General features: G+C 51.5%; 1 protein-coding gene across 1 annotated transcript; it reads right to left on the bottom strand.

The window, feature by feature from the left end:
* Positions 1–546: 546 nt before the first annotated feature.
* UBXN11 (UBX domain protein 11) lies at positions 547–23667 on the bottom strand (the record flags this gene model as incomplete). Its single annotated transcript, XM_080921341.1, has 15 exons — positions 23643–23667; positions 18242–18345; positions 17472–17500; positions 16948–17046; positions 14009–14109; positions 13552–13606; positions 12932–13008; positions 10199–10325; positions 3558–3772; positions 3266–3343; positions 2221–2341; positions 2013–2116; positions 1034–1107; positions 810–950; positions 547–730 (listed from the first exon to the last, which is right to left on the bottom strand). Exons 2-15 carry the CDS (start codon positions 18310–18312, stop codon positions 547–549), a joined length of 1476 nt encoding a protein of 491 aa, XP_080777467.1. The 5' UTR covers positions 18313–18345; positions 23643–23667.
* Positions 23668–25330: the final 1663 nt, after the last annotated feature.

The raw sequence follows: 25330 nt of genomic DNA, 5'->3' as shown, positions 1-25330 counted from the left end.
CCGTGTGTGTGGAGCACATGGCCGTGTCTGACAGCGCATGACCACAATGGACATGACGTTTCTGGACATGGTGGCTGAGTCACCCTCAATTTCCCATGCTGGTTCTGCGTCCATCTGCCCCAGGGCTGCCTCCTGTGTTGGAGCTGATTCAGTCAGTGTAGGTCAGTGATGGGGGCACGGGCAGCAGTTGTATTAGATTTCGTGCACGGGGATAGTTGTGGCAGTGCTTTTGTACACACTATGGAGAAGTATCCACATGAGCTTGTGGATTTACAAGCATCTGGCTATCTTCAGAGGCCTTGCCCCCATTGAGGCCCCCTGTCCCAGCTGAGACAGAATGTCAACCCAGCTAGGGCTGGCCACTCCCTCCATTGGATCCACTTAGTACAACTTGGAGAACAGGAACCCAGGGGACAGAGAGTCGGTGGCTTTGCCGGCTAGGGCTCCAGTTACAGGCCTGAGTGTCTGTACCACCCCCTCCATACCCCAGCCTCCCCCTCTCTAGAGAGCCTTATGGAGCTCATGATGTCAGGGGCGGCACTTTATTCATGGCAGTGAGCCTGGGCCAGAGCCAGTACCAAAGCTGGGATTCGACAGCAGGACTCTTCGAGTCCGTAAGAGCAGCGTTGCATTGGGAACCAGGCCTGCGGCCTGCAGAGTCACTGCATCATCCTGGTAGACCGTGGGTGGGAAGGTGCTCAAGATATCAAAGGCAGCTGGATCCATATCCCTGGGTGTCCATCAGAGTACATGAGGCCAGGCCACGGCACCAGGAACTCCCTGCAGCCCCCAGCCCTGCCTATACCCACCTGGCCTGTGCTAAGAGGTTCCGCACATCACCGATGGTGTCCTCCGGCCGCATCATCAACAGGAAGGCCTGCTCCCCGTTCTCGGACTTGATGCGCAGCATGGAGAGCGGGGGTACCGGCATGTCAGGTGACTCCTGGTTTCTGCAGAGCCAAAGGCCCTCAGTGCTCCTCAGCTCCCTGGTCCTCTCCTCTCCACCCTGCCCTCACCTCTGCCCTGCCCTCACCTCTGCCGCTCAGAGGCCAAGGCGGGTGTCTCCACTATGACCTCTTGGATCCGGACAGGCATTGGGCAGCAGTTCTGGAAGGCAGCCATGGGGAGTGGCTGGAGCCTAGGTCCCACCTAAATCATGTCCTCCACCCTCAGGGATGGATGGGACCAGTGAGCTGAGGTGTGTGTCAACTGGGGTCTCAGAAATGGAAAGGAAAGGAGACTCTGGAAGGCAACATTGTCATTCTTGAGTCCAGTGTGGGAAACAAGCCCACTCAGATGGTGACTAGACTTGGGGACCTAACTTCACCTGCAGCCATCTGAAATGGAACAGGAGCAAGGAATCCCTACAGCACAATAACCCTGACCCACAGGAAATGAGAGGAGGGACAGGGTTGGGAAACTGACAGCGGCTGACAGCTCCTGAAGCAAGGAACCAAATCAGGCAGGCAGGAAGGAAAAGTCGGATAGAAAGGGAAAGTGACACAAAATGGACCTTCGATGCCAGGACAGTGGCAGCAGACAAGGCTGCTGGGGCACATGGCTAGCAGGGGCAGAAATCAGGTAGGCATGGGTGGGGGGCTGCAGGGAGGAGCTGGGGGGGCAGCCAAGCTGGACAAAGGCAACAAAGCAAAAGAGACCGGTGTCGGGAGGCATGAGGCTTGGCATCTCCTTTTTTGGGTGGAGAAAGGAAGTAAAGACAGAAGATAATGAACTCTGAGCATCTGAGAGGCTTGCAGGACAATTAGCAAGGGGCACCTAAGCCAAGTCCTCAAGAATGTGACCTGGGCCTTGGGCCCATACCCTCACCCCCTCAGCTGTAGCCACCAACCCAGCTGCCATATGGGGGGCGGGGCATAGAATCCTCACCAGCTCCACAGAGACATGATAGTCTGAGGGTCTCCTTGCCTCCTGGCAAGAGACTGCAGGCTGAGCCAGGGCTGATAATAAAAGTCCCCTGCAGAAGGCTGCTGGGTAGTTAGGGCTGGCCTCACCTGCAAGGTGTCCCTGATGGGGCCCCGGATGTCAATCACCTCGCCTTGTCGGATCACACACTTGGGAAGCCTGTTCAGAAATTTCTCTGCAGTCATTGTGGAGCCTGCGGGAGGACATTGGGAACCTTGGTCCAGGAGGGACTGTAAGTGCTGGCAGAGGTCACCTGGAGCTCTGCACAGCCCCAGCCAACCTTGGGGCCCAGCTTACCTGAAGTCTCCTCCACCCTGTCTGTGAACTTGCGCATTTTCTGCCGGCCCACCACACGACCCTCGCCTGGGAACGGGCCCAGCCCGTCCTCTGGGTAGACCTGATTTCGCAGGTCGCTCACCTGACAGAGAGCAAAGGACCACAGAAGCGAGGAGCCCAACTCTTCAGCCCTGAAACCTCACCCCGCTCCTGCTTGCCCAGGGGCCTCAAGAACAAGCCAAGGGATGGTCTAATACAAGAGCACCCTAGTTCATATTCTATCACCTCAGGCCCTATTTATGCAAGCACCCTCTTACTCATAGTAGCTGAAGCCACAGTACTGAAGCCCCCCTCCCCACTCCATCGTGGGTATGAATGTCAGGAAAGGGTAGAGCTGCTCTGGTCTAGTCTGCAGCTCAGACTACATTCCTGCGTGTCTGTGAAGACATGGCTCCAAGACTGTCTTCAAAGACACAGCCACCTCAACACCCCCGTCATGACTCACGCTATCTTGTGCACCATGATGGCACACACCCTCGCTGTGGAGATAACCCGCCCCTGGAGCCTGCTGCTTCCTGCTCCCCATGAGGACAACCTTCATCCCACTCAGCCCCGGCAACAGATGGGCTCATCATCTGTCCCTGCAGCTCAACCAACTCTACCCCTTTTCAGCATTTGCAACTCATGCCCTGCCTTCTACCCCAACCACGCGCTTTCAGAAACTTCTAGGGGAGACTGGGCCCACTGTGCACTGCAGATTCCCCACTTGTCCCAGGCTAAGGTGCCCTGAATGCTGGGAAGGGTGGGCAGAATGTGGTGCTGTTGGCAATGCTGTACCTTCAAGGTGCCAGCAGAGGGCACTGTCGGCTGCTCAGCTTGGAGGAGCATCATGGCTACTGTGGCCATGACAGCCTCCTCACTCTGGTCCCAGCTCCCCCTCCTGCAGGGCATCCTGAATGGGTGGGTCCCTTGAGTGGATGGCTCCCTCTTAGGAAGGCTGATCCCTGAGGAAGTTATTGTCCCCATTCTCTCCAATGCTGCACAGGGATTGAGGCGTGCTGGTTACCTTAAAGGGGACTCCATCAGGATACAGCCGCTGTAGCTCTGAGGGAAAGAAGCCATCCAGTATGTCCCGGAGGCAGCGCTGCAGGGGAGTGAACATGAGGCCTCTGTAGCCATGCTATGCCAAGCCTGCTACCTGACTGGCTGGCAACATAAGCATCATATTCTGAAAATACTGGGAGCTCCAAGATTGGAGGGGTAGGACCTGTATGCTCTGTGGAGGGCAAACTCTCACAGTAACACCCCGCCACGTCCAAGCAGGGGTGAGCAGGCATGGGCCCAGAGCTCCATCCTACCTGCGTGGACGGATCGTAGAAGGGCTGGAAGGGCCCATCAAACATCATGATGCCATTCCGGTAGAGCTTCAGCGGGATGGGCTCTAGGGTACGGAACTGAGCCCCACCAGGCACTGGGGTCACCTGGGCCTCTCCCTCCACCACCAGCTCACTCAGATCCTGCAGACTGGCCAGCAGTCTGTCAAAGTCCACCTCGGGGGGCACAAAAGAATCCCCTAGTAAAAGGAATAGATGTCCGTGAGCCTCTATGGCTGCTGTGCGCCCTGGCAGCTCTGGCTTCTGGGGGCCCTCCACACTGAGCAGAGGTCTCAGTAGCAGCTATTGGATATTTACTTTGAACTTTTTATTCCAGCCCTGATCCACCTTGCTAGAACTGATGGAGGTGAGGAGGACCTTGAACTCCTGATCCTACCTCCACCTTCCAAGTGCTGAGGTTACATGCATGTCACCACACCTAGCAGGACACTTACTTTGGGTCAGAGGCTTAATGTGCACAGTTCCATGTCTTCTGCCTATGACCGATCCTACATTGTGAGAGTTACATTCCATTACAGTTTTCACAGATGGAAACTGAGGCCAGAGAGAGTTCACTGGCTTCTTAGCAATGCTCAGTATTAAGAGCAAAAGTAAAGTTTGATACTAGCCCTGTTGGACACTGGGCTGGCAAAGCTCCCAGCTCTAGATAAAGCTTTCATGGTTCAAATCCCAGCTTCTGCACTTCTCTCTGGCCTTACCACAATGTTCTGAGTGGCTATAAGGCGCCAAGGAAGTGGCCACATGAGGGCTAACTTGGAACAGCCTGAACTGTCTGAGTTCATCAGTTCCACCTTGTACAAATGGTCCTCAGGCCAACCCCAAGGCTGAGAGGCAGAACTGTCTAATCTCCACTTTATTCATGAGGAAACAGTATTAGAAAAGGAAAGGTGACGAATACCAGGCCACCTGGCAGGTTGGAGAACTTAGAACACAGCTGTCTCATCAGAGAGAGGGCACGGTGGGACAGATGGCTGTTAGGGTGTGGTGCTAGCTGCTGACCAGATGGTCAACAGGCTCTTGAGCATCTGCCAAGGTTCTGGACTCCTCTGGAAACCACTGCATACATGGCCCTGCACAGTTCTAGGGGTACAGACAAGGAGACCAGGACACGCAGGAAGGGGCCACAAAAGAAGGGTGGCAGGCAGACGGGATGGGGTGCTGGGTGGGCTCCTTTGAATGGCCCTAGAGTATGAACAGCATCCAGCACACAAACGGCTGTGAGCTTCCCGGGAGGTGTTTTCCAGGACAGGATGTAGGTCAGGGCACTGGGGATCCAACTGCTCTCCCCAAGTGGAAGTACTGGTGCCAGGGGCTGTTTCCTGTTGTCTCTGCAGCTGCAGAGCTGCAGGCCCTCCTTGAGCCTTCCCTTCTTCCTCCTTTCTCCTTGACTCTGGCTACTATCTGAAGGGCTATGCCTGCCCCTCCTGCCTCGGGGCTTGTTGTGTGACCAACAGCCCAGACTATAGGACGCTGGGAACGGAACCTGTGGCTTCATGGATGTGAAGCAGGAAGTCTATCAGCTGCATTGCACCTCCTACCCCACAATGATCCTGGCGTGGGTTTTCTTTACAATACAAAGAACAAATTGAGAAACGTAAATATAAGTCCAGAGAGTGTGTTCTATAAGGCCAGCCTGTACCTCTTCCCCCAGCTCAGGAGAGTGAGGCCTGCCACAGAATGGACCAGAGGCTGCTATCCAAAACAAGCAACCTCAGAGCCAAGGTTCAGGGATAGACACGGGGTGGGCAATGGGGAAGGGGACAGACTGGAGTCCCTGAGATGGTACTTAGAAATGCTGATGGCAAAAGTTTGCCTCAGAATACTGGTCTCGGGGACATGGGGCTACGGACAGCGGCAGAGCATTTCCATAAAAGAGATGTGGAAGAAGACAGCAGGGAGAGACAGGGTGTGAAGGAAAGTGGGAACTGGTCTGCTTTCTGCCTAGAAAAGCAAAGGAAACTTATCCCTGGCCAGCAAAGGACAGAATAGGTAGGGTGGGCTGGGCTGCCATTAGGTCAGAGGACAGGAGGGAGAGGCTGGGCACCCAGGGAGAAGGAAGCACAGCTCCATGGGGAAGCGTTCAGGAAGTAGGGCAGGGTGAGCCTGGTATGGCCAGCCCAGGGCAAAGTTTTAAGTCAGTGAACACTTGCCAAACAGTGTTCAAAGGAAGCCTTCATTTGGAGAAAACTGTCGTGGGAATTCCCACCCAAGACAGCATAGGCTGAAAAGCAAGCCTTGTGTTAGTTAGCTCGAGCCAATGGAGAGACATGTCTCTTTTGTGGGATGGGCAGGTAAGAACCCTGATCTGGCCTCAAGATCATGTCAGTGGACCTGACTTAATGACCCTTAGAGGCCTTGTGAGGTATCATGCTCCAGGTCACGTAAGCCTTGCAGGGTCTACATGACTCATTCAGCTCTCTGTGTAGGTGACAGCTTCTCAGTGATGGCCCTTGGGACACAGCTACCTAGGACCCCTTTCTAGGAAGGGTCACAGTGCGAGGGAAGACCTTTGAGACTTCATGTAACTTTAGGAGTTCTGTTTTTAAGACAGGGTCTTACGTAGCCCATACTCTAGGAAGCTGAAGGTGACTTTGAACTCTTCACCTTCCTGCCTCCCCCTCCCAAGCGCTGGCCTGACCTCTCCCCCCTTGGCTCTTTCTTGGCCCTCCAAGGCCATACAGCCAGGGCTGCTGCTTGTGAGCTAAGCAGGCTGAAGCAAGCTTAACTTCCTCTTGTGTAAAAGGAGGATTCGAACATCCCCCAAGCTCCTGAGGGTGGCTGCTGTTGTCTGCTCGGGCCTCAGGCTACACCATGCCCTATCTTGAACCCTACCAGGAACCCTTGGCACCCCTTCCTGGCTCTTTTGCCCCTGAGCCCATTCCCTTGGCCCTTGGCCCACATTCTTGTCATTTTGGATGTTATCATTTGCCTTTCAAGTACTCTGGGCACTTCTCAAACACAGATTAGAGCATTGAACCCTAACCTGGCTCAGGGGGGTGCCCCCAGAAGCATGTGCTGACCCAGCTACCTGCCAGTAGGTCAGAAGCAGTGTGGTTGTTAGGCTCTGAAAGTCTGCCCCCTCTCAGCCTCATACCCTAGTCAGGATGGGAAACAATGGTAGATGCGAAGAGGTCCTGTGTGTACGGCACAGCACACGGCAGGGCACACAGCAGGCGCAGGCCCGGCCACTGTTGGCACCCCTGCAGGCTTTGGGGCTAGATGGAGATAGCCCACCTCTCAGCCTCTTGCACCAGGAAACAGCTTCTGTTACCACGACTCCGCAACCCAGGCCTACTCTGGCCACTTCCCTGCATGCATGCTCTCTGAGCCTCAGTGGAGCCCAAGCAGAGAGAAGCTCTGAGACTGGGTGGTTCCCGAGCACACCCTCAACCAGAGCAGGTTTGTCCTGATGCCTGCAGCTCTTACCCTGACCTCTGCAGTTGAGCTTGGGGCTTATCTAGAGGAGTGACAGTCCCAGATACCCAGGCACCATAGCCTTCCTTGTGCTAAGCACTGTGTTGAGTGCTCTTGGGTGTCACCAGTGAAGAGACAGTGAGTTCAGAGCCTGCTAGCTGTCCCCAGAACACCGAGCCTGAGCCTTTAGACCCCTCACTCCAGCACTGCCCTTCCCAAGACACTGGCACAGCGGCAGGGCAGCCCAGGTGTCTGCGGGGACCTGCTGCGGGCGCAATGTCAAGACAAAAGTGAGTTCAGGAGAAGCAAGCCTACCCAAGGCCTAGGAGGCTGCCAGTGTGGCCTCTTGACCAAGGAATGTGAGAAGCTCCGGGGGCTTGGGAGTTGGGACAGAGACTAGGGGTGGAGGGAGGGACCTAGTGAGGCAGTTTGGAAGAAGAGTGGGAATTGGAGGAAAGACAGGAGAGAGACAAGCACCAAGCCCACTGTTCTCGTCCCCCAGGCCCAAAACCTGCTGTGTGTTGTATCCAGAGCAGGACCGTGAATGTTTGTATCCTGGTGATATGCTGGGGGCCCAGCTGCAGACCACCCTCTTTCCAGGCTCCCCTTTACTGGCCCCCTTCATGGAGAAACTATCAATCCTTCCTAAAGCAAAAGTTCTGGATCTAAAACATTCTAATTACCCACTTTGGCTACTGATGCTCTGGTTCGCCTGCCCACTGGTGGTTGTAGGAAGTGACAGACGCCCAGACACAAGCTAGCAAGAAGCTAAAGCTGGTAGCAGAGGACCCAGGGACAGACAGAGACCCTGAGACAACGAGGAATTCTAAGGAGAAAAGCTAGACATGGAAAACATTTCCTCACCTGGCAGGAAGAACTTAAGGCCCCTCCCACACTGAAAAGCAAAAGCAAGAGAAAAGTGCAGAGGGCTCTGTGGTCCAGGAGCTCCAAGGTGGAAGGCAGCGGTGGTCTCCACCATGGCTCCAGAGCCATACCTGGAGCTGTGCCAACACAACAAACGCAGGATGCTGTCTGGGAGGGTTGTTGGAGGAAGTACTTGGGACACGTAGCAGGTATGTTCAGCCGTGTAGCCTGACCCTTTCCTAAAGGAAGCAGAAAAACCTTCCACCAGAAGGAAGGCTGCTCTCCAGAGTGTGAGGGCCTAGTGTGCTGGGCTCTGGGGGCAAAGCCCTGGATTACTGTGGTTACTTCCCACAGCCTGAGGCCACTCCCAGCACCTTCTCACAGCAAGGGCCTCTCAGACTCCTCCTCTCCCCTCCATCGCTCACAAAGGCCAAGGACCCCACTTCCCAAATCGCTCCTGCCTCTTGTCCTCCGTAGCAGCACACCTACCTCATCTTCTATCCAATGACTGGGGCCATCTCCCAGTGGGCTCTCAGCCCCTCTGTTCAGCTCAGACACTCCACTTTAGTTTGCTATAAAATGGCGCACCTTCTGGCCCAGGCCAAGGCTGTTTTCTCAAAACTCTTTGAAAGCGGTAAAGACAGTTATGGTACATGGCTTTAATCCTAGCACTAGGAGGCAAAGGCAAGAGCTCGAGGCTAGCCTGGTCTACAAAGCAAGTTCCACGACAGAGTTCCAGGACAGCCAGAGCTACATAGTGAAGTCCTGTCTCAATTTAGGGAGAGAGGGATGAAGCCTAGGCCCAAATACAAGGTAGGACAATGCTTGTAACAGGGTTTAAGAGGGTATTTGGATCCCTGGTGCTGGAGCCATAGGTGGTTGTGAGCCATCTAATGTGGGTGCTGGGAACTGAAGGCAGGACCACTGGAAGAGCAGCAAGCACTTAACCCTGAGTCATCTCTCTGTCCCCACGTTTTGTTTTGTTGACATACAGTCTCTTGTAGCCCAGGGTGTCCTCAAACTGCTCCACAGCTCAGAACCATCTGATCTTCCTGTCCTTACCTGCTGGGTGTTGAGATTGCATGTGTGGACCACCATGCCCGTCCTAACACGGGCTTTATACACTATGGGTAAACACACTACCCACTGAGCCACAGCCTGAGCCCTAGAACCTGGGTCTTTATGCAGAAAGAGCCTTCTGCTATTGTCCTCTTAGACTCCCCTGGGGGGTGGGGGCTGCCAAGATGCTCTTCCCTCAGAGCCTGGGAACAGGAGCAGGACATGCAAGGGGCTTTGTATTTGACTCATTTCTTCCTGGTAACCCTGAAGGTAATCATGCACCATTTTGTTGATAAACCTGAGACTCAGGGATGGGAAGTGACTTTCTCAAGCCACAAAGCAATCTGGAACAAGGGGTGGAGGAGAAATGAGAGTATCTGAGTTAGATTCCGGACCCTAGAGATAGATCTGCTCCACCCCAAAGACAATAAGCCCTTCAGAAGCAGGTCTACGGCCCAGATCTAAGGACGAGGTGGGCTGGGTCCCTAGGAATACCAGTGGTTAACAATGGGAAAAAGGAGGCAGAGGCAGGATGATCTCTGAGTTGAGGCCAGCCTGGTCTACAGAGCAAGTTCCAGGACAGCCAGGGCTACACAGAGAAACTTTGTCTGGAAAGAACAAACAAAACAAAATCAATACAAAGGATGATGACAAACCATTAAATTCAGAGCCTGTCAGAGCAGATCCCACACCCTGGCTCACACAAACCTGGCGGGACAGGGAGGTGGTTGAGGCCTGGAAACCAGAAGGCGGCTTTCACTTTTACTCTTCCCAGAGCCCCTCCCTTCCCCTCCCTCCCTGAATTAGACACAATCTCTTTAAGTAGCCAGGCTGGCCTTGAACTCTCAATCTTCCTGACCCAGACTACCAAGTGCTGGGATTAAAGGTGTGTCTCACCAAGTCAGGTGAAGTTTGGTTTGGTCTTGTTTGCTTAAAGACAGTGTGGCCTTGGGCAGTGGGAGTGAGTCAGGCAGATCTCTCTGAGTTCGAGGCTAGCCTGGTCTACATAGTGAGTTCTACAGCCAGGACTACACAGGGAAACTCTGTCTGGGAGGAGGTGAGAGCATCAAATGTCTAGTAACTCTGTGGCTCTTACATGAGCAGACAGAGACTAAAGTGAGACCAGGGAGGGAGACTGTGGCTTTTCTTTTCCTGACAAGGTGTTGGGTAACTCAGCACCCTCCATCTCACCCTAATGTTGGGATGCTAGGGCTTGAAACAATGGGCCACCAGGAAGCTGGGGGACAGGGTCAGGGCAGATGCTCTACCTGGCTTCCAGAACTTCTTGGCCTTCATCCAGTCTCGCTCATCATTTTCAGACACTATCTTGTCCTCTGAGTTCTCCTGGTCCATGGGCTCGCCCACCCACTGGAGGCCATAGTCACTGAGGAAGCGCTGTCAGGCAGAAGAGGGAGGGGTGGTGCTGCACTACTTGCAGTTTCCTGAAAACCGTCACCTGGTCAGCACAGGGTGGCCTGAACAAAAAATGTGCTGGAGGCTCTGCGCACGTCCTGCCTGTGACCCCAAAGCCCTTGACTTCTAGAAGAGCAGGTTCCGCTTTCTTTACTCGTCTCCCTGTGCTCAGTAAGACCCCGCAGGCCAGTACCTATCACAGCGCATTACTCCAGAACGCCAGAGCTGGCCACCTCAGCAAGGAGGACTGTGTGGGTCTGGTCTAACCGTGACGAAGAAGCAGACACCTGCTCTACAGGAGTGAGCCTCCCCCTTCTTTCTGCCATTCTAGGCTTTGTGTGTTCATGTGTCTGTGATCCCAGTTGTGTGCAGGTACACATGCACATGTGCACTTGTATGAGGGACCAGAGGACAGGCCGATGTCATTCTCCATCTTGTTTTTCAGTCAAAGGCCTGGGCCTTGCCTGGATACAAAGCTGCCCAGTAAGCTCTAGAGATCTACGCCACTGTTTCCCCAGCTCTGGGATGATCAATCCATGAAACCATACCTGGCTTTTGTTTTTGTTTTACATAGATTTTAGGGACAGAGCAAAGCAAACACATTACTGACAGAGCCTTTTTCCCAGCCCAGAGTCATCTTCCCTCTATACTGTTTTTTTGTTTTCTTTTTTGTTGTTGTTGTTGTTTTTGTTTGTTTTTTCAAGACAGGGTTTCTGTAGCTGTCCTAGAACTTGCTTTGTTCTAGGGTGGCCTCGAACTTACAGGGATTCACCTGCGTCTGCCTCCCAAGTGCTAGGATTAAAGGCATGTGTCACCACACCTGGTTAGAGTATTCTGTTTCTGTGACCACTTTCTTCCCTTTGCCAGATACTCTGCTCCACAGCCCACTGCCCTGTCTGTGGCACAGCCACCAACACCAGCTGCCTGCTGTGTGAAACCCTGACACCGTTGTGTCTGTACCTCTTCCAGTGCAGAGCTGGTTGCCTCCCTGCCAACAATACACATGCGAGAGTAAGTGTGTGTGTGTGTGTGTGTGTGTGTGTGTGTGTGTGTGTGTGTGCGTGTGTGTCTGTGCACGCTCATGTGTGTGTGCATGTGTGTGTGTGTGAGAGTAAGTGTGTGTGTGTGTGTGTGTGTGTGTGCATGTGTGTGTCTGTGCACGCTCATGTGTGTGTGCATGTGTATGTGTCTGTGCCATTTCTCTTTCCTCACCCAGCTGCAACCACGCTCTCTTTTAGGACTCTTCTCCACTCCCACATACACAAGGACTCCCTCCAAACAGAGCCAATAGTAAGGCCCGTCTGGCCTCTCTTTCTCCCTGCCCTTCTCGTGACTTCAGCAGACATTATCCCAAGTCTGCCACCCCCACCCAGCTCGGCTTGCAATGGACTCCTGATTATTTCCTTGTCTAGTCACATGTGACTCTCTGCTTCTGTGGACAGTCAGCCTCACGCATGTGGGGGCTATGACATTTTGTCCAGATGACACAAGCTTAATGGTGCAGTGTCTACCAGGGTAGATACTGTACGTTTGTTCAATTAACAAATCAGCCAGCCCAGTGCTTGGGAAGTAGAGGGAGGCTGATCTATGAACTCTGAATTCGAGGCCAGCCTGGTCTATAGAGGTGTTCCAGGACAGCCAGGGCTACACAGAGTAACTCTGTCTCTGAAAAACAAAAAACAAAAAAATTAACAAATCAATAAACATGTGAAGGGCACGTGCTTGAGCCAGGGGTGTCCTTGATTCTGAGGCTGTGCCCTCTGCCACTGCCACATTCCCAGCAGGAAGGTGAGGCAGCTCTGCAGCTGTAATTCACAGCCCTAGATGTGACTAGGCCTGCAGTGAGCGAGCTGGAGCTTTGGCAACATCTCTGCATGAAGAGAGACATTTCAGAAAGGACTCTGAAGGGACTGGCTCGGCACCTGCAGGAGGAGGCCAAGTGGGCACTGCTGAGTGCGCCCTGCTGGGGGCCAGCGTGACCACAATTCTGAGCAGAAAAAAAGAGACTGAGGTGATCGAGTGACCGAGTGAAGAAGTCATGGCCTGAGGCAGGAGACTACCCAGCACTAAGTCCAGGGTGAGCCATGGGCCCCTTGTGGAGGTTACAGTCCCGCAGGGGACTAGAGCTGAGACTGTGGGAAGCAGAGGATGAATGAAGAGCCTGCACTGGTCAGGTCGGGAAGGCTTCAAGGACACGAGTGAAAATTCCACTCCAGAAGGAGGCAGGTCCAGTCCACACAGGGACCAGCATGGGCTAGCTAAGGTTGGAATAAGCTTAGTCAGAGAGCCAGAGGACGGTGACATGGCAGGGCGTAGACAGGCTCCAGGTATAGAGCGGGCCCAGTCACAAACCCTCAGTGAGGACTTGGGAATAGAGCAAGTGGAGAATAAGGAAGTATACTAAGCAAGAGTGGGCGTGTTCAGGGTTTCAGCCCCAAAGGGAGTAATGTGTCATGGTGCCAGATGCCCAGAGCACAGTAACGCAAGGGGCCTGCAGAATACTGAGGGGCGCTGCTGCAAATCCTTCCTGGCAGCTCTAGGCCAGGGGTAGCAGCCTGGCCATCGGTCCCACCATCCTCGGCTCTCACCTCCATCTCGCCAACCTGCCGTTGCAGCTGAATGCACTGAGTCTCCAGCTCCTCCTGCCTCTGCAAGGCTGAACTGCCTGGGGAAGAAGTGGGTGAGAAAATCTACTGCCACACTGGAGGATGCAGATGCTCTGCCACTAAGGCCTTCTGGGGACAGACCTAACACTAATAGGGTGGGAAGAAGGTCACCTGAACTGAAGGTCACCTGAAGGTCAAGAGCTACCCATCCCAGGGCTAGAGAGATGGCTCAGTGGTTAAGAGCACCGACTGTACCTCCAGAGGTCTTGAGTTCAATTCCCAGCAACCACATGGTGGCTCACAACCATCTATCTGATGCCCTCTTCTGGTGTGTCTGAAAACAGCTATGGTGTACTACTCATAACATAAAATAAATAAATAAATCTTTTTTAAAAGTGTGAAAAAAAAAAGCCATCTGTCCCTTCATCCCTTGGAGTGTGTCTGTGCATAAGGCACTAAGTGAAGTGTGTCTCTCTCTGGTCCCAGCTGTCCAGACCCCACCAGGAGTCTGCCTGATGCTGTTGGAGCCTTGACACCCATTAGTCTCTGTCCAGCACCCGTGAACCAGGGACCCGACCGAGCACCTGACAAGGGCTTCTTACTCTGGTGCTGCTGGAGGGTCTGCACCAAATCCTCCAGGGCCAGGATCTTCTGCTCCTGAAGCAGTGAGACTCGGGGTGAGTGTAAGTCCTGGAGGGTCCCAGAGCCCCAGACGGTGAAGAGGAGGTAAATTTTAGCCCTTCTACTGGGCAGTGCACACCTTTTGCCCAAGTGTGAGCATGAGGCTGTCCCTACCCCTGAGGCACAGCCTGAGCCTCAAGTGACATCTCGATCAACAGTCACACTAGGTGAGAAAGGCACGGCCATGTCTTGGGCCCTGTGTCTAGCTCCCCACAGCTCAGCAGCCTGCTAGCTCCACCCAGCCCATGCTCTATCAGCCTCTGCCCTCTGCTCAGCTCATGGGGACCAAAATCATTCCCAGGTCGTGGCTTGACATCAAAATAGCCAGTTTAATTTGAGGAAACAGTGCTCCCTGGCTGTCCCCTCCTCGGGTCCTACCTTGGACAGTATCTCGTCATTCTGGGCCTTCAACTGCTTCTCCAGCTCCTGCAGCTTCCTGGCCATGGAGGTTATCAGCTCTGAGTCATGGAATGCAGGGCCTGACAAGGGGACAAAGTATCTTGTGCCAGCCTGGAGGTGAGGCTGAGGTGAGAAGAGCAGAGAGGGAGGAAGCCACGAGAACAGAACCAGCAATACCAACACAGCAGCTAATGCGTGGGTGGTAGGGGTGCTTGAAACTCTACACAGAGCAGCTCATGCAGTCCTCACAGTGGGCCATGACGTCAGTGGGCTGCTTCAGGAAGCTGGTGTGTGTGTGTGTGTACACATGCACGTACACATCCACTCAACCCTTTTTGAGGGTGAGGAGACCAAATCTAAGGCCATATGCATACTAGGCAAACACAGCACTAAAGACTGATGTTTAGGGTAGGCTGGCTGTCCAGAACACTCCCACAACCCACATGTCTCTGACCTCTAGTAGTGGGATAATAGGCATACACATCCATGAGAGGCTTTTCTACAGGTGCTGGGTACTTGAACTCAGGGCCTCTTGCATTCATAGCAAGTGCTTTTATCTACTCTGCTGTCTCTTTGCCATCAAGCCTGGTGTCTTAAACTGGATTCCCAGGGATCCACATGATGGAAGGAAAAAAATGAGTTTTCTTTGACCCATATACACACAGTGTTGTGTACACACACAGAAACAAACACACACAAAGCAAAGCACTCAGCACATCTGGACTCTGCAGCATGGATGGATGGGACTTTATCAGATGGACGTGGTGCCCCACATCTTCAATCCCAGCACCCAAGAGACAAAGCTAGGATCTCTGTGAGCTGCGAGCTAGCCTGGTCTGCATAGGTTCTAGGAAAGCAGGACTACATAGTGAGATCCTGTCCCCAGAGAGAAAAGTTAATGTCATTGTTTTAAGAGACTGGAGATGGGCTGGAGAGATGGCTCAGCAGTTAAGAGCACTGACTGCTCTTCTAGAGGTCTTGAGTTCAATTCCCAGCAACCACATGGTGACTCACAACCATCTGTCATGGGATCTGATGCCCTCTTCTGGTGTGCCACAGTGTACTCATATATGGTAAATAAATAAATCTTTAAAAGAGAGAGAGAGAGAGAGAGGAGATTATCTAAACAGGCATAAATACTACAATGATGCATGAGGCCTCCCTGCCGTTCAGGTCCCAGATGAGGGGAAAATGATTCTGAGAGATATCTGGAACTACTGAGGAGCATGCAATGTACAAGAGCTAGGTGTTAGGAGGGTTACTGAATTACTCATGCTCAGAGGTGCAGCAACGACACGGTATGTGTCTCCTTATTATTAGGACTTGTAGGGCTACCAAAGGAGTTAGATATGGCTGTCAGGATACCCTTGTGTGCGAGTATCTCTGTGCAGGCAAAAAGGGAGGGACTATGGTGAGATGGCAGATGCTAGGAAGGGAAGATACTCTACTCCTGCTTCAGTCTTTCTGTACAGTAAAAAAATTCAGAATAAAAGCTTGAGAGCTGAGGGTGGAAATGTGCCACTTTTATCCCAACACAGGAGGGTCAGGAGTTCAAAGTCATCCAGGATACACAGTAAATTAGAGGCAGCCCTATCTGTCCCAACCCCACCCTTTGGGAAAAAATTAAAAAAAAGTGAGATAAACAATACACCCCCCCCCCATAGACCTCTTTGTCACCATAGACACTCTAACTACAGGGAAACAGAAACTGCAGCCACACAGGAAGCCCAGGATAGCTCAGGAGAAAGATGATGACGCCTTGACTCCACCTTGATGTCATCTTCAAGTCCCAGATTTATCATCTCCCTACTGGGCATGCTCACTCAGGGACTTAGAGCAGAAGCATCTTAAGCCACTGAAGTGGGAACATTCGGGACCTGCCAGCACACAGCACAGCTGTCGTCACTGGGGTTGCATGGACAGACAGATGCGTCAGGCAGCGGGAATGTCCACGGTGAACATCGGGGAAGAAAGGAGGTACTGAGAAGAACAGTAAGAGAAAGAGCCTGGGAACAAGGGAAGCCATCAACAACCTAGCCAGCATGGAACTGCTCAGAAAGGGGGGGGGCAGGTGAGGGGGCTTCTGGGCAGAGACGGGAAATAGGAGAGGTAGGTCCTATTGGAGACCTTGGTGGAGACACACCAGCTAGATGTGGCAGAGAGAGGATGCACAGTCCCTAAAAGGGAAGGAGGTGGCTGCATGAGCACCACTGTGCCTGGCAGTCATTGTAGAACTTAGGCTGGGCGGGTCTGGCCAGTGTCAGATGGAAGTGAGTTTAGTCCAGGGTCTCCTGGCAGTTCCCTCCCACTGCCCTACCTAATGCAGGCCTCCCCTCTGAATACCCTGTGTGACAGCCAAGAACCCCACCAACAGCACTTCACCAAATCCTTAGAGCCCGCCAGTCTGTTGCTCTTCCATCAGAGGACAGGGAGGCAGGAGAATCTTAAAGTAACTTAAGATGTCACGCCTGATGTTAGTTGCCTCATTACAAACTTGTCCTGATCCCTCCCGGTGCCTGTCTGCCCACCCTCCCTCTGTCTCCCCATCCTACCGTAAGCAACTCTACACAGCCCTTTGAAGACAGGGAAAATGGCCTCCTAAGGAACACGGCCCTTTTTGGAGCATGCAGATGAGAAAGCAGATGACCAGAGGCTGAGCTCTCCCTTCAGGCCCATCACTGTCTCTGAGCCTCAATCACAGACCTGCTGACATCACACTTGCTGGAAAGTGGAGAGTTTCTAGCCAAAGCCTGGTCTGGGGCTTGGCCAGATCCCCAACCTGTGGCTCTCAGTTAAACCCTGTCCTGGACAGATGTGGAAGTGCAAGCCGTGGGGCAGCGTCTAAACACAGCAGGCGAGAAGAGTAGGAGCTATTGTTTACAGAGCAGGGGACCCACAACCCTTTAGCCCTGTCTCACCTTGCCTACTCACAGGGGCACCGATGCCTCCATAGCAGGAGGGGACAGAGATCTTCTCTTCTGAGTCCTGCCCATCATTCAGCATGTTTACCTCATCTTCTGCAGACAGGAACGCCCGGGTCACTGCTCTGGGACCACAACCCAGAGAACACTCTGGCCTGGGTCCTGGCCAAGACGAAACAGCTTATACACTGCCCCACAAGGTGCACAATCAGGCCAGGGCTTCAGGGAGAGAAGGCTACAAGACAGAGGCTGAGGTCCACATCTCTGGTCTTCCCATAGTTCTGAGGGACCCAAAACCATCTTCTATTGGGCAGAGGAGTTCTATGGTGGGGATCTCTCTGCTGAGGGGTTGGAGCAAGCAGGTGGCCCAGACCTCGAGCAAGGGGCAGGGAGCTCAAGTACAGGAAGCGGGCCAGATGCCCAGTCTCACAAGACCTCAGCATGCTCTTTCTCTACATGCCCTGTTGTAAGATGTAGGCTGGTGAAAGGGGAGGGGACGTGAGGACAGGGCACATACTCACCATCTCCGTAGATTCTTATCCCTCGCCTCCTGGGAACCCAGGCAGGAAGAAGGAACAAATAAAAATTAAGCCCCTTGGAATGCCACCAAGGGAAAGTTCCAGGCCCCATGCAAAGCTAGAGATAGAGGTTAAGCCTCTGTCTCCTGAAGACTCCCACCCCCATCTATCCTTAGCCAGGGTGAGCCAAGGGACACACTGTCCAATGCCTAGCTCCTCCCAGAGAAAAATAGGGGGACGCTGCAGGGCCATTTTGTATGGAAAGACCACAAGATTCCAAAGCCCACAAGCTGACCCTGGTTCCTCTCTGAAGTACTTTGGGCCCCTGGGGTTGCTGCTTAACCTCTCTGGATCATCGTGGCCTTAGTCAGACTCTAAGTGTGCTCAGAAAAACAGCAAGGGAACAGGAGGTAGAAAAGGCCTTGCACAGGGACTGCCTCAGGATTTAAGGCAATGCCACTTAAAAGAGCCCAACACAGAGTCTGGCCCAGGCTGGCAGGACATCCACGTTTGCAGGGATGGTGACTGGTGGGTAAACTGAATGAGGAGCAGTCAGTCGCTCATACAGGGCCATGCCTTACAGAGAGACCCCCTCCATCTTTGGTCAAAACAAACCAGTTTACTAAAGGCAGAAAGAGAGGTAGACACAGAAAGCCGCTAGCTGCTCTTTGCTTTCCCCAGGACGCTAGGGGTCATTCTCCTCTGGTGAGGAAAGGATCAAGGAGGAGACAAGGTCAGGGGCACAAGGACCTAGAGGCCAGCTGGTTCCTTACCCAGAATTCACAGGCTCCGACTCTAGGGGCACCTTCCGAGTCTTGCTAAGAGAGGCCAGAGGTGAGCTCATAGCTTTAGTCTTGAGGTTCACTGTCAGGGATTCCTGAGGGGAAAGAGGGAAATCAGTCCTTGGGGACAGAGACCCAGAGCTTCAAGTCACAAGGAGGGAGCTGCAGCTTTTCCTCACTTCTCCAGTGTGGAATGAGGTTTCTGACACAGTGACTCCCCCAAGATGCTGCCTGCCTCTCTGTTTTGAACATGCAAGTCCTTGCCTGGTGGGGTGGAGGACCTGCAACTTCTCCAGACTTAGAGTGTGGGTACTGACTACCCAAAAGGCTGTGTGATTACTGACTCATCACTGAGCTGGGAAGCACACAGCCAAGGTATCTCCTCCTGGCTTCAAAACCCAGGTACCACCTCCATCATCTCTGAGGCAGAATGGACATGCTCTGTGTCTTACATGGTCTCTCATTTCCTCCCATGTAAAACATGGATGGTCTCAGCCCCTACCAGGCAGATGACTTGGCAGGGGACAGAGTCCTAAAGCACTCGCCAGTGCCCAGCTCAAAGGAAGCTCCTGAAAGTCGAACTGTGGCTGTGTGGGGCCATTGTCATAGGCACGAAGGTGGACTAACACTCAAACATGCTGACTCACTTCTTGGATGAAGAACGGACATGTGTACAGCCAGCTATACCTAAGAGCTACCAATGTTCCTTCCATAACCTGACTAGAATGTGACAGGCCTGGAGCCAGAGAGGGCATCTCCATTGGGGAATGTCTGAATATTTCAGGCTAAATTCAAAGTAGTCCTCTGGAAATGCAGCACTGGCCTCGCCTGAGGAGATGGTTAGAGATGGTTAGCTTTTGTCAACATGACACGAGTTAGAGTCATCTGAGAAGAGGGAACCCCTCAACAGAGAAAACATCCCATCAAATGAGGCTGTGGCCTGTTCTTGACTGATGACAGATGAGAGGGCCCAGCCCTCTGTGGGCAGAGCCACTCCTAGACAGGGAAGTCCTGAGTGGAATAAAAAGTCTCTATTTCAGTCCCTACCTGACTTCCCTCCATGTTGGACTGTGACCTAGGAAGTATCATCGAAATAAACTCTTCCCCAGGTTCCTTTCAGCAGGGTCTTTATCACCTCAATAGGAAGCAAAGGAGATGCTGAGCCTGACATTCCACATGCTACCTGGAGGCAGCCTCCCTCACCTTCTTCCTGGAGTCTGGGACTCACACCCCACCCTTGCCCCAGAGGGGCCAGAGGTCTCTCACCCCATTATCCAGCATCCTCACCATAACCCTGCATTGCTCTGAGGGTCTGGGCTCCCTCAGGATGTGGTTAAATAGGACAGCTCCCATAGTGGCTGCCTTCACTGATACTCACAAGCAACAGGGACATGCCACAGCCCTGAACAAACCTCCCTAAGGGCTCCTTTTTCCCCTGAAAGATAATTAAAACAAACAAACAAGAAAAAAAAAAACCAGAAAAACAAAACTGGGCATGGTGGTGCATACTTTAATCCCAGCACCTGGGGAGGACAATTTATGTTTGTTCCAAGCCAGCCAGAGCTACACAGTGAGATCATATCTTAATAATAATAATAATAATAATAATAATAATACATTTTTAAAAGGGGAGGAGGGCTAGGAGGAAGAGGAGGAGGAAGAAGAATAAGAGGAAGAGGTGGAAGAAGAAGGGAAATAGGTGGAGGAGGAGGAAGGGAAATAAAATTCCCATGGGTGATCTAGCCTTGTCTGCCTCTCAACTTATCCTCACCCACCTGAGCATCCCTGCCACGAAAACACCTGAGCTAAGCCTTGAACACAGGGCTCTCAGTCAGTTGGCAGCCTCCCCTTCTAGAATGGTCTCTCCTCACCCATATTCTCTTCCTCTGGCTAAGCTGACCGCTCAATTTCCCTTCTATTTGTTCTTAGGATATAACTTAGCTTTCTATTTGGAGATTATCAGAGAGTCACAGGACAATGGTTCTGAGAAGCCCTGTGGTGCCCTTCCCTGGGCTTCCTTCTGTAGTCACCATTTACACAACCACAGCAGAGCATGCTGGAAAGGGACCAACTGTTTCTGTAATCTATGTGCACAGGCCGGTGCCATCTGCTAACAGGAACAGATAGGGTTTAACCACCAACATATAAAAGCAGCCCTTTCTCGTCCCACAGGCCGGCCTGCTGCAGCCTGAGTCACAACTCTGCCTCTTCATTAGCTGGGCCTGCTGGCCAGCACCATTGTTTTAACTCTTGAATTTTATTCCTTCCCCCTCTCTCTCTCCCTCCCTCCATCTCCCTCCCTTCCCCTCTCTCTCTGTTTTCTATTTGTTTGTTTTTTTCTTTCAACAAGGTCTTAGCATGTAGCCCTGATTGGTCTAGAACGCAGACATCTCACCTGCCTCTGCTTTCTGAGTACCAGGGCAGAGAAATGACCCACCATTCCTGCTCAGCTCTGGAATTTTCTTTGATAAAGTTACATAAATGGAATCACACAATCAACTTTTTTCTTACTTAGCTTTACCCAGCCATATACTTCATATACGCCATCATTTCAAAGTATAAATAAAATTAACGTTTTTTTCAGTTTGTTTGTTTGTTTGGATACAGAGTTTCTCTGTGGACCTCTAGCTGTCCTGGAACTCCCTCTGTAGACCTGGTTGGTCTTGAACCACCTGCCTCTGCCTCCCAAGTGCTGGGATTAAAGGCCTGAGTTGCTGCTACCACCACCTGGCTAGAGTTCTTTTTAATGTTCTCTTTGTTTGCTTTGTTGTTGAGACAAGACTATCTAGTCCAGGATAGCCTCTAGTTTGTGATCCTCCTGCCTCAGTCTCCCCAGTATTACAGTCCTGTTTATTTATTTGTGTATACATGGCTTTTATGTGCAGGTGCATATGCACTGCAGTGCTCTGAGGACCACCTGGATTTTCGCCCCCAGGAGCTTGTGAACCAAGCAGCAAGTCCCAGGGACCCATGTGACTCCATTTCCCCAGCACTGGGGTGGCCTGTGCCATGTGTGGGTTTTTGTTTTGAACATTTGTTTATTTATCTATTTATTTATATGTCTGTGTAAATGGGCCCAGAGACACCATGAAGTTCATGTGGAAACCAGAGGATAACCCTGAAGAAATCAGTTTTCTCTTTCCACCCTGTGGATCCTGGGGATGGAATCCTGGCGTTCAGACATGGCGGCAGGAGCCTGGACCCGCTGTTGGCTCCCAAGCTTCACACCTCTTCTGTCTTGTTTTTGAAAATACATTCTAAAGATCAAAATCAGGTCCACAAGTTTGCTAGGCAAGTGCTTTACCACTACCCTAAGTCCCTAGTTATTTTAAGACAAGATTTCACTGCAGAACCCATGGCTGACCTCAAAGTCACAGAGATCCTCCTGCCTCTGAACGTGGATTACAGACATGACACGACTCACCAAGACTCTGCAAAGCCAAGTGCAATGGTGCACACCTGTGATCCGGCAAGGGCAAGGCTGGGATCAAGGTTAGCATGGGCCATGCCAGTCAGGGCTACACAAGAAGACCTACTTACAAAGCAAACAAAAAAGTCTGTATACCTTAATTACTTACCTTCCAGTTCCCACCTTACTTCTCCCAGCCAACCCTAGGTGGCTACTAATAGATCTGCCCATTCTGGACATGTCATATAAATGAAGCATAAAAATGGCGAGGATTTATACAGTGAAGGGTGATTTATAATCTATGTTAATTATGTTATCAGTAAAACTACCACGGGGGGGAAATGCTCCCCTAGTCAACACTGTCCCACAGTCACCTCCTCCATCTTCCCTTCTTTATGGGACCCCACCACCTTCTCCTTTATCCTCTCTCCATCCCTTCAGCTAGAAACCCTTTAGAACAAATGCTGCCAGGTCTCTCCTGAGGGATCTTTTCTCCCATGCTGCTCAGGAAAATTTTTTGGAACTATTACTCTGCCCTTCCTCTGAGCTCTGAACCCTGATGATAAAGACCTAACTAATGCCGGTCTGGGGCCTTCTTTCTCCCCTGAGCCACGGACATTTTATTTGTTGCTGTTTTGTCAGTAGGGGCTGAAATGCTAGGCCAGCACTCTACAGATGAACAATATGCTCAGCCCTTTTAAATTTATTTATTTTAAAGATGTATATTTATTTTATGTGAGTACACGGTAGGTGTCTTCAGACACACCAGAAGAGGACATCAGATCCCATTACAGATGGTTGTGAGCCACCATGTGGTTGCTGGGATTTGAACTCAGGACCTCTAGAAGAGCAGTCAGTGCTCTTAACCACTGAGCCATCTCTCCAGCCCCTTAAATTTATTTTTAATGAGTATTTTCAGTGCTGGAGGTTGAGCCTTACACAAGTACATCTGTACAACAGTGCTGAGTGATAGCTGCAGGTTTATTCTTTTTTATGAAATAAAGTCTTGAAAATGGCTCAGAGGTTAAGAGCAACTGTTGCTCTTGAAGGACCTGGTTTGGTTCCCAGAAAATTGTAGCTTGGAACCCTCTTGTAACTCCAGTTCCAGGGGAAGGTGATGCCGCCTTCTGGCTTCCTTTGACACCAGGCATGCACATATGCACGTGGTACTCATACATACACGCAGAAACATATGTATAAAATAACAATCATATATATATAAAGGTCTCTGCCCCAAATGGCCTTAAACTGGCTCTAAAGTCCAGGCTGACTTTAAACATGTGATCCTCCTGTTTCAGCCTTCTGAGTAGGTAGGTTTACAGGTCTGCAGACCACCAGGCTCAGCTTGTTTTTTGTTTCTGAGACAGAGTCTCACTCTGTAGACCAGGCTGGCCTCAAACTCAGCGATCCTCCTGCCCCAGCCTCCCAAGTGTTGGGTGCTGGGATTGAAGGCATGAATCACCACTCCTGGCCTTGTTTAATTTTTTTAAATTTGAGGTAAGGTCTCACTGAATTGCCCTGATTGGCCTGGGACTCGCAGTGTAGCTAGACGGACTTCCTACTCCAATCCTCTTGCCTCAGCCCCTACATACAATACAAACCTATGTCACTACAACCTATTAAGTCCGTAAAGGTACGGTTGTCGCCTCCGGTGAGGGTAACAAACATGTCCTATGTCTCTTCATCTTGAGGCCCGAACTCAGTGCTGCCCTAGACGGTTATGACTCGACACACCAGGGTTCATGGCTGCGCGACGTCCTCCTAGTCCCTTGCTGGGAGCGCTTGCACCTTGAAGGCTACTGCGCCCAAAGCCCGCCCCAGGATCCTGCCGCCTGCTCCGCCTCCACGCACGGACACGGTGAGTAGGGTCCCCACATTCCTCCTGAACCAAACCATGCAGTTCGCCGGCCCTCGCAGTCAGGGTGAGGGCAGCGGCCTGCCGGAAGACTTAGAGGGGCAGAAAGGCCCGGAGCTGAGACTCACCACGGGGCCAGCGAGCCGTCCCGCGGCGCCGCCATCTTGTTGTCTCGGGGTTTCCCAGGCGACCAGGACTCAAGCACTTCTATTGGTTAATTACGAGAGGAGCTCTAACGAACCAGCGAGCAGCGAAGGCGGGCATAGCTGACTGTGTCCGAAATCTATTGGCCCAGGGTGAAGAGGAGCTGCACGTAAGACTTCAAATCCCAGAATGCACAGCTCTAAGAGGTCAGAGTGCATTTTTGATGCTTGGACTTGAGTTCCTGGGAACCTCTAGACATAAAGGTGTTGCACCCAATATTGTCAAAATTGTGCTAATTTGATCTTAGGTAAATCATATTTCCTTTGTTTTCCCATCTGATCATGCAAAAATGAATTGGAATGATGCAGGTTACTTAATAAATATTTAAATTTAATTTTTACCTTCTAATTTATGGACCAGATGATGCCCTGAAGGAAAAAAAAAAGTTCTAATTCTAGTTCCTATGTAGAAGAATTGGGTAACACACCCCACTCTCAGTATCGTGAGTAATTTCCCTCATAATCAGCCTCATAGCTAGAGAGGCCAGCGGGTACCAAGCCTTGGTCCCACTACCAAACCTGACGACCTAATTCAATCAGTGGGCTGGTCACACGTGACAGAAGGAACAAAAAGGCTCCTGGATCTGGCTTCTGAATTCCACACTGGCACTTCCCAGATGCACACACAAAGTAAGTTACCAAATAAATATTAATTAAAAAAATAAAATCATACTAACAGTACCAAAGTAACTAGAGATAGTTAGAACCATGCCCTGTGTCCTCGCCAGTACATAGAGTATGACCTTGAGCACATTTACATCTCGTTTCCTTCACTTGTAAGATGAAAATAAGGCCTGTCTGACAGGGTTGCTGGGAAGATTAGGAGGTTATAAGGCAAAGTACTTATCAAACATCTATACAAATGTTTTCAAAACTATTCCTTGCCAGGTGGCAGTGGCCTAGCTCAGATGCCTGTTCTCCCGGAAACCAGATCAGGGCTTTCTCCTCTTAAGCAAAGTTATACTCTGCTTTACAGCCTGATGCCATGGTGACCTTCCCATGCAGTTTTGTGATCTATAGATGCCCTGCCCTAGTATAGGACTATGAAGTTCTCAGGGGAGGGTCCCCTCTCAGTTATCTTGCCCAAGCTGGTAAATATCAATAGATTGGAAGAGTAAATGAGCAAAGGGATGGATGATGGATGAATGGTTGGATGGATGGATGGATGGATGGATGGATGGATGAATGAATGGATGGATGAATAGTTGGATGGATGGGTGATGGATGGATGGGTGATGGATAGATGGATGAGGGATAGATGGATTGATGGATGATGAATGGATTTATGGATGGTTAGATGGATGGATGATAGATTGATGGATGGATGATGGATGGATGGATGGTTGGATGGGTGATGGATGGATGATGGATGGATGATGGATAGATGAATGAGTAGGTGGATGATGGATGGATGATGGATGGATGATGGATAGATGAATGAGTAGGTGGATGATGGATGGATGATGGATGGATGATGGATAGATGAATGAGTAGGTGGATGATGGATGGATGATGGATGGATGATGGATGGATGGTTGGATGGATGATGGATGGATGGATGAATGGTTGGATGGATGGATGATGGATGGATGGATGATGGATGGATGGTTGGA

Source organism: Micromys minutus, assembly GCF_963924665.1.
Source record: "Micromys minutus genome assembly, chromosome: 9".
Classification (NCBI taxonomy): Eukaryota; Metazoa; Chordata; class Mammalia; order Rodentia; family Muridae; genus Micromys; species Micromys minutus.
The sequence above is the reverse complement of the archived record's forward strand: the minus strand, read 5'-3'. Positions and strand labels throughout refer to the sequence as shown.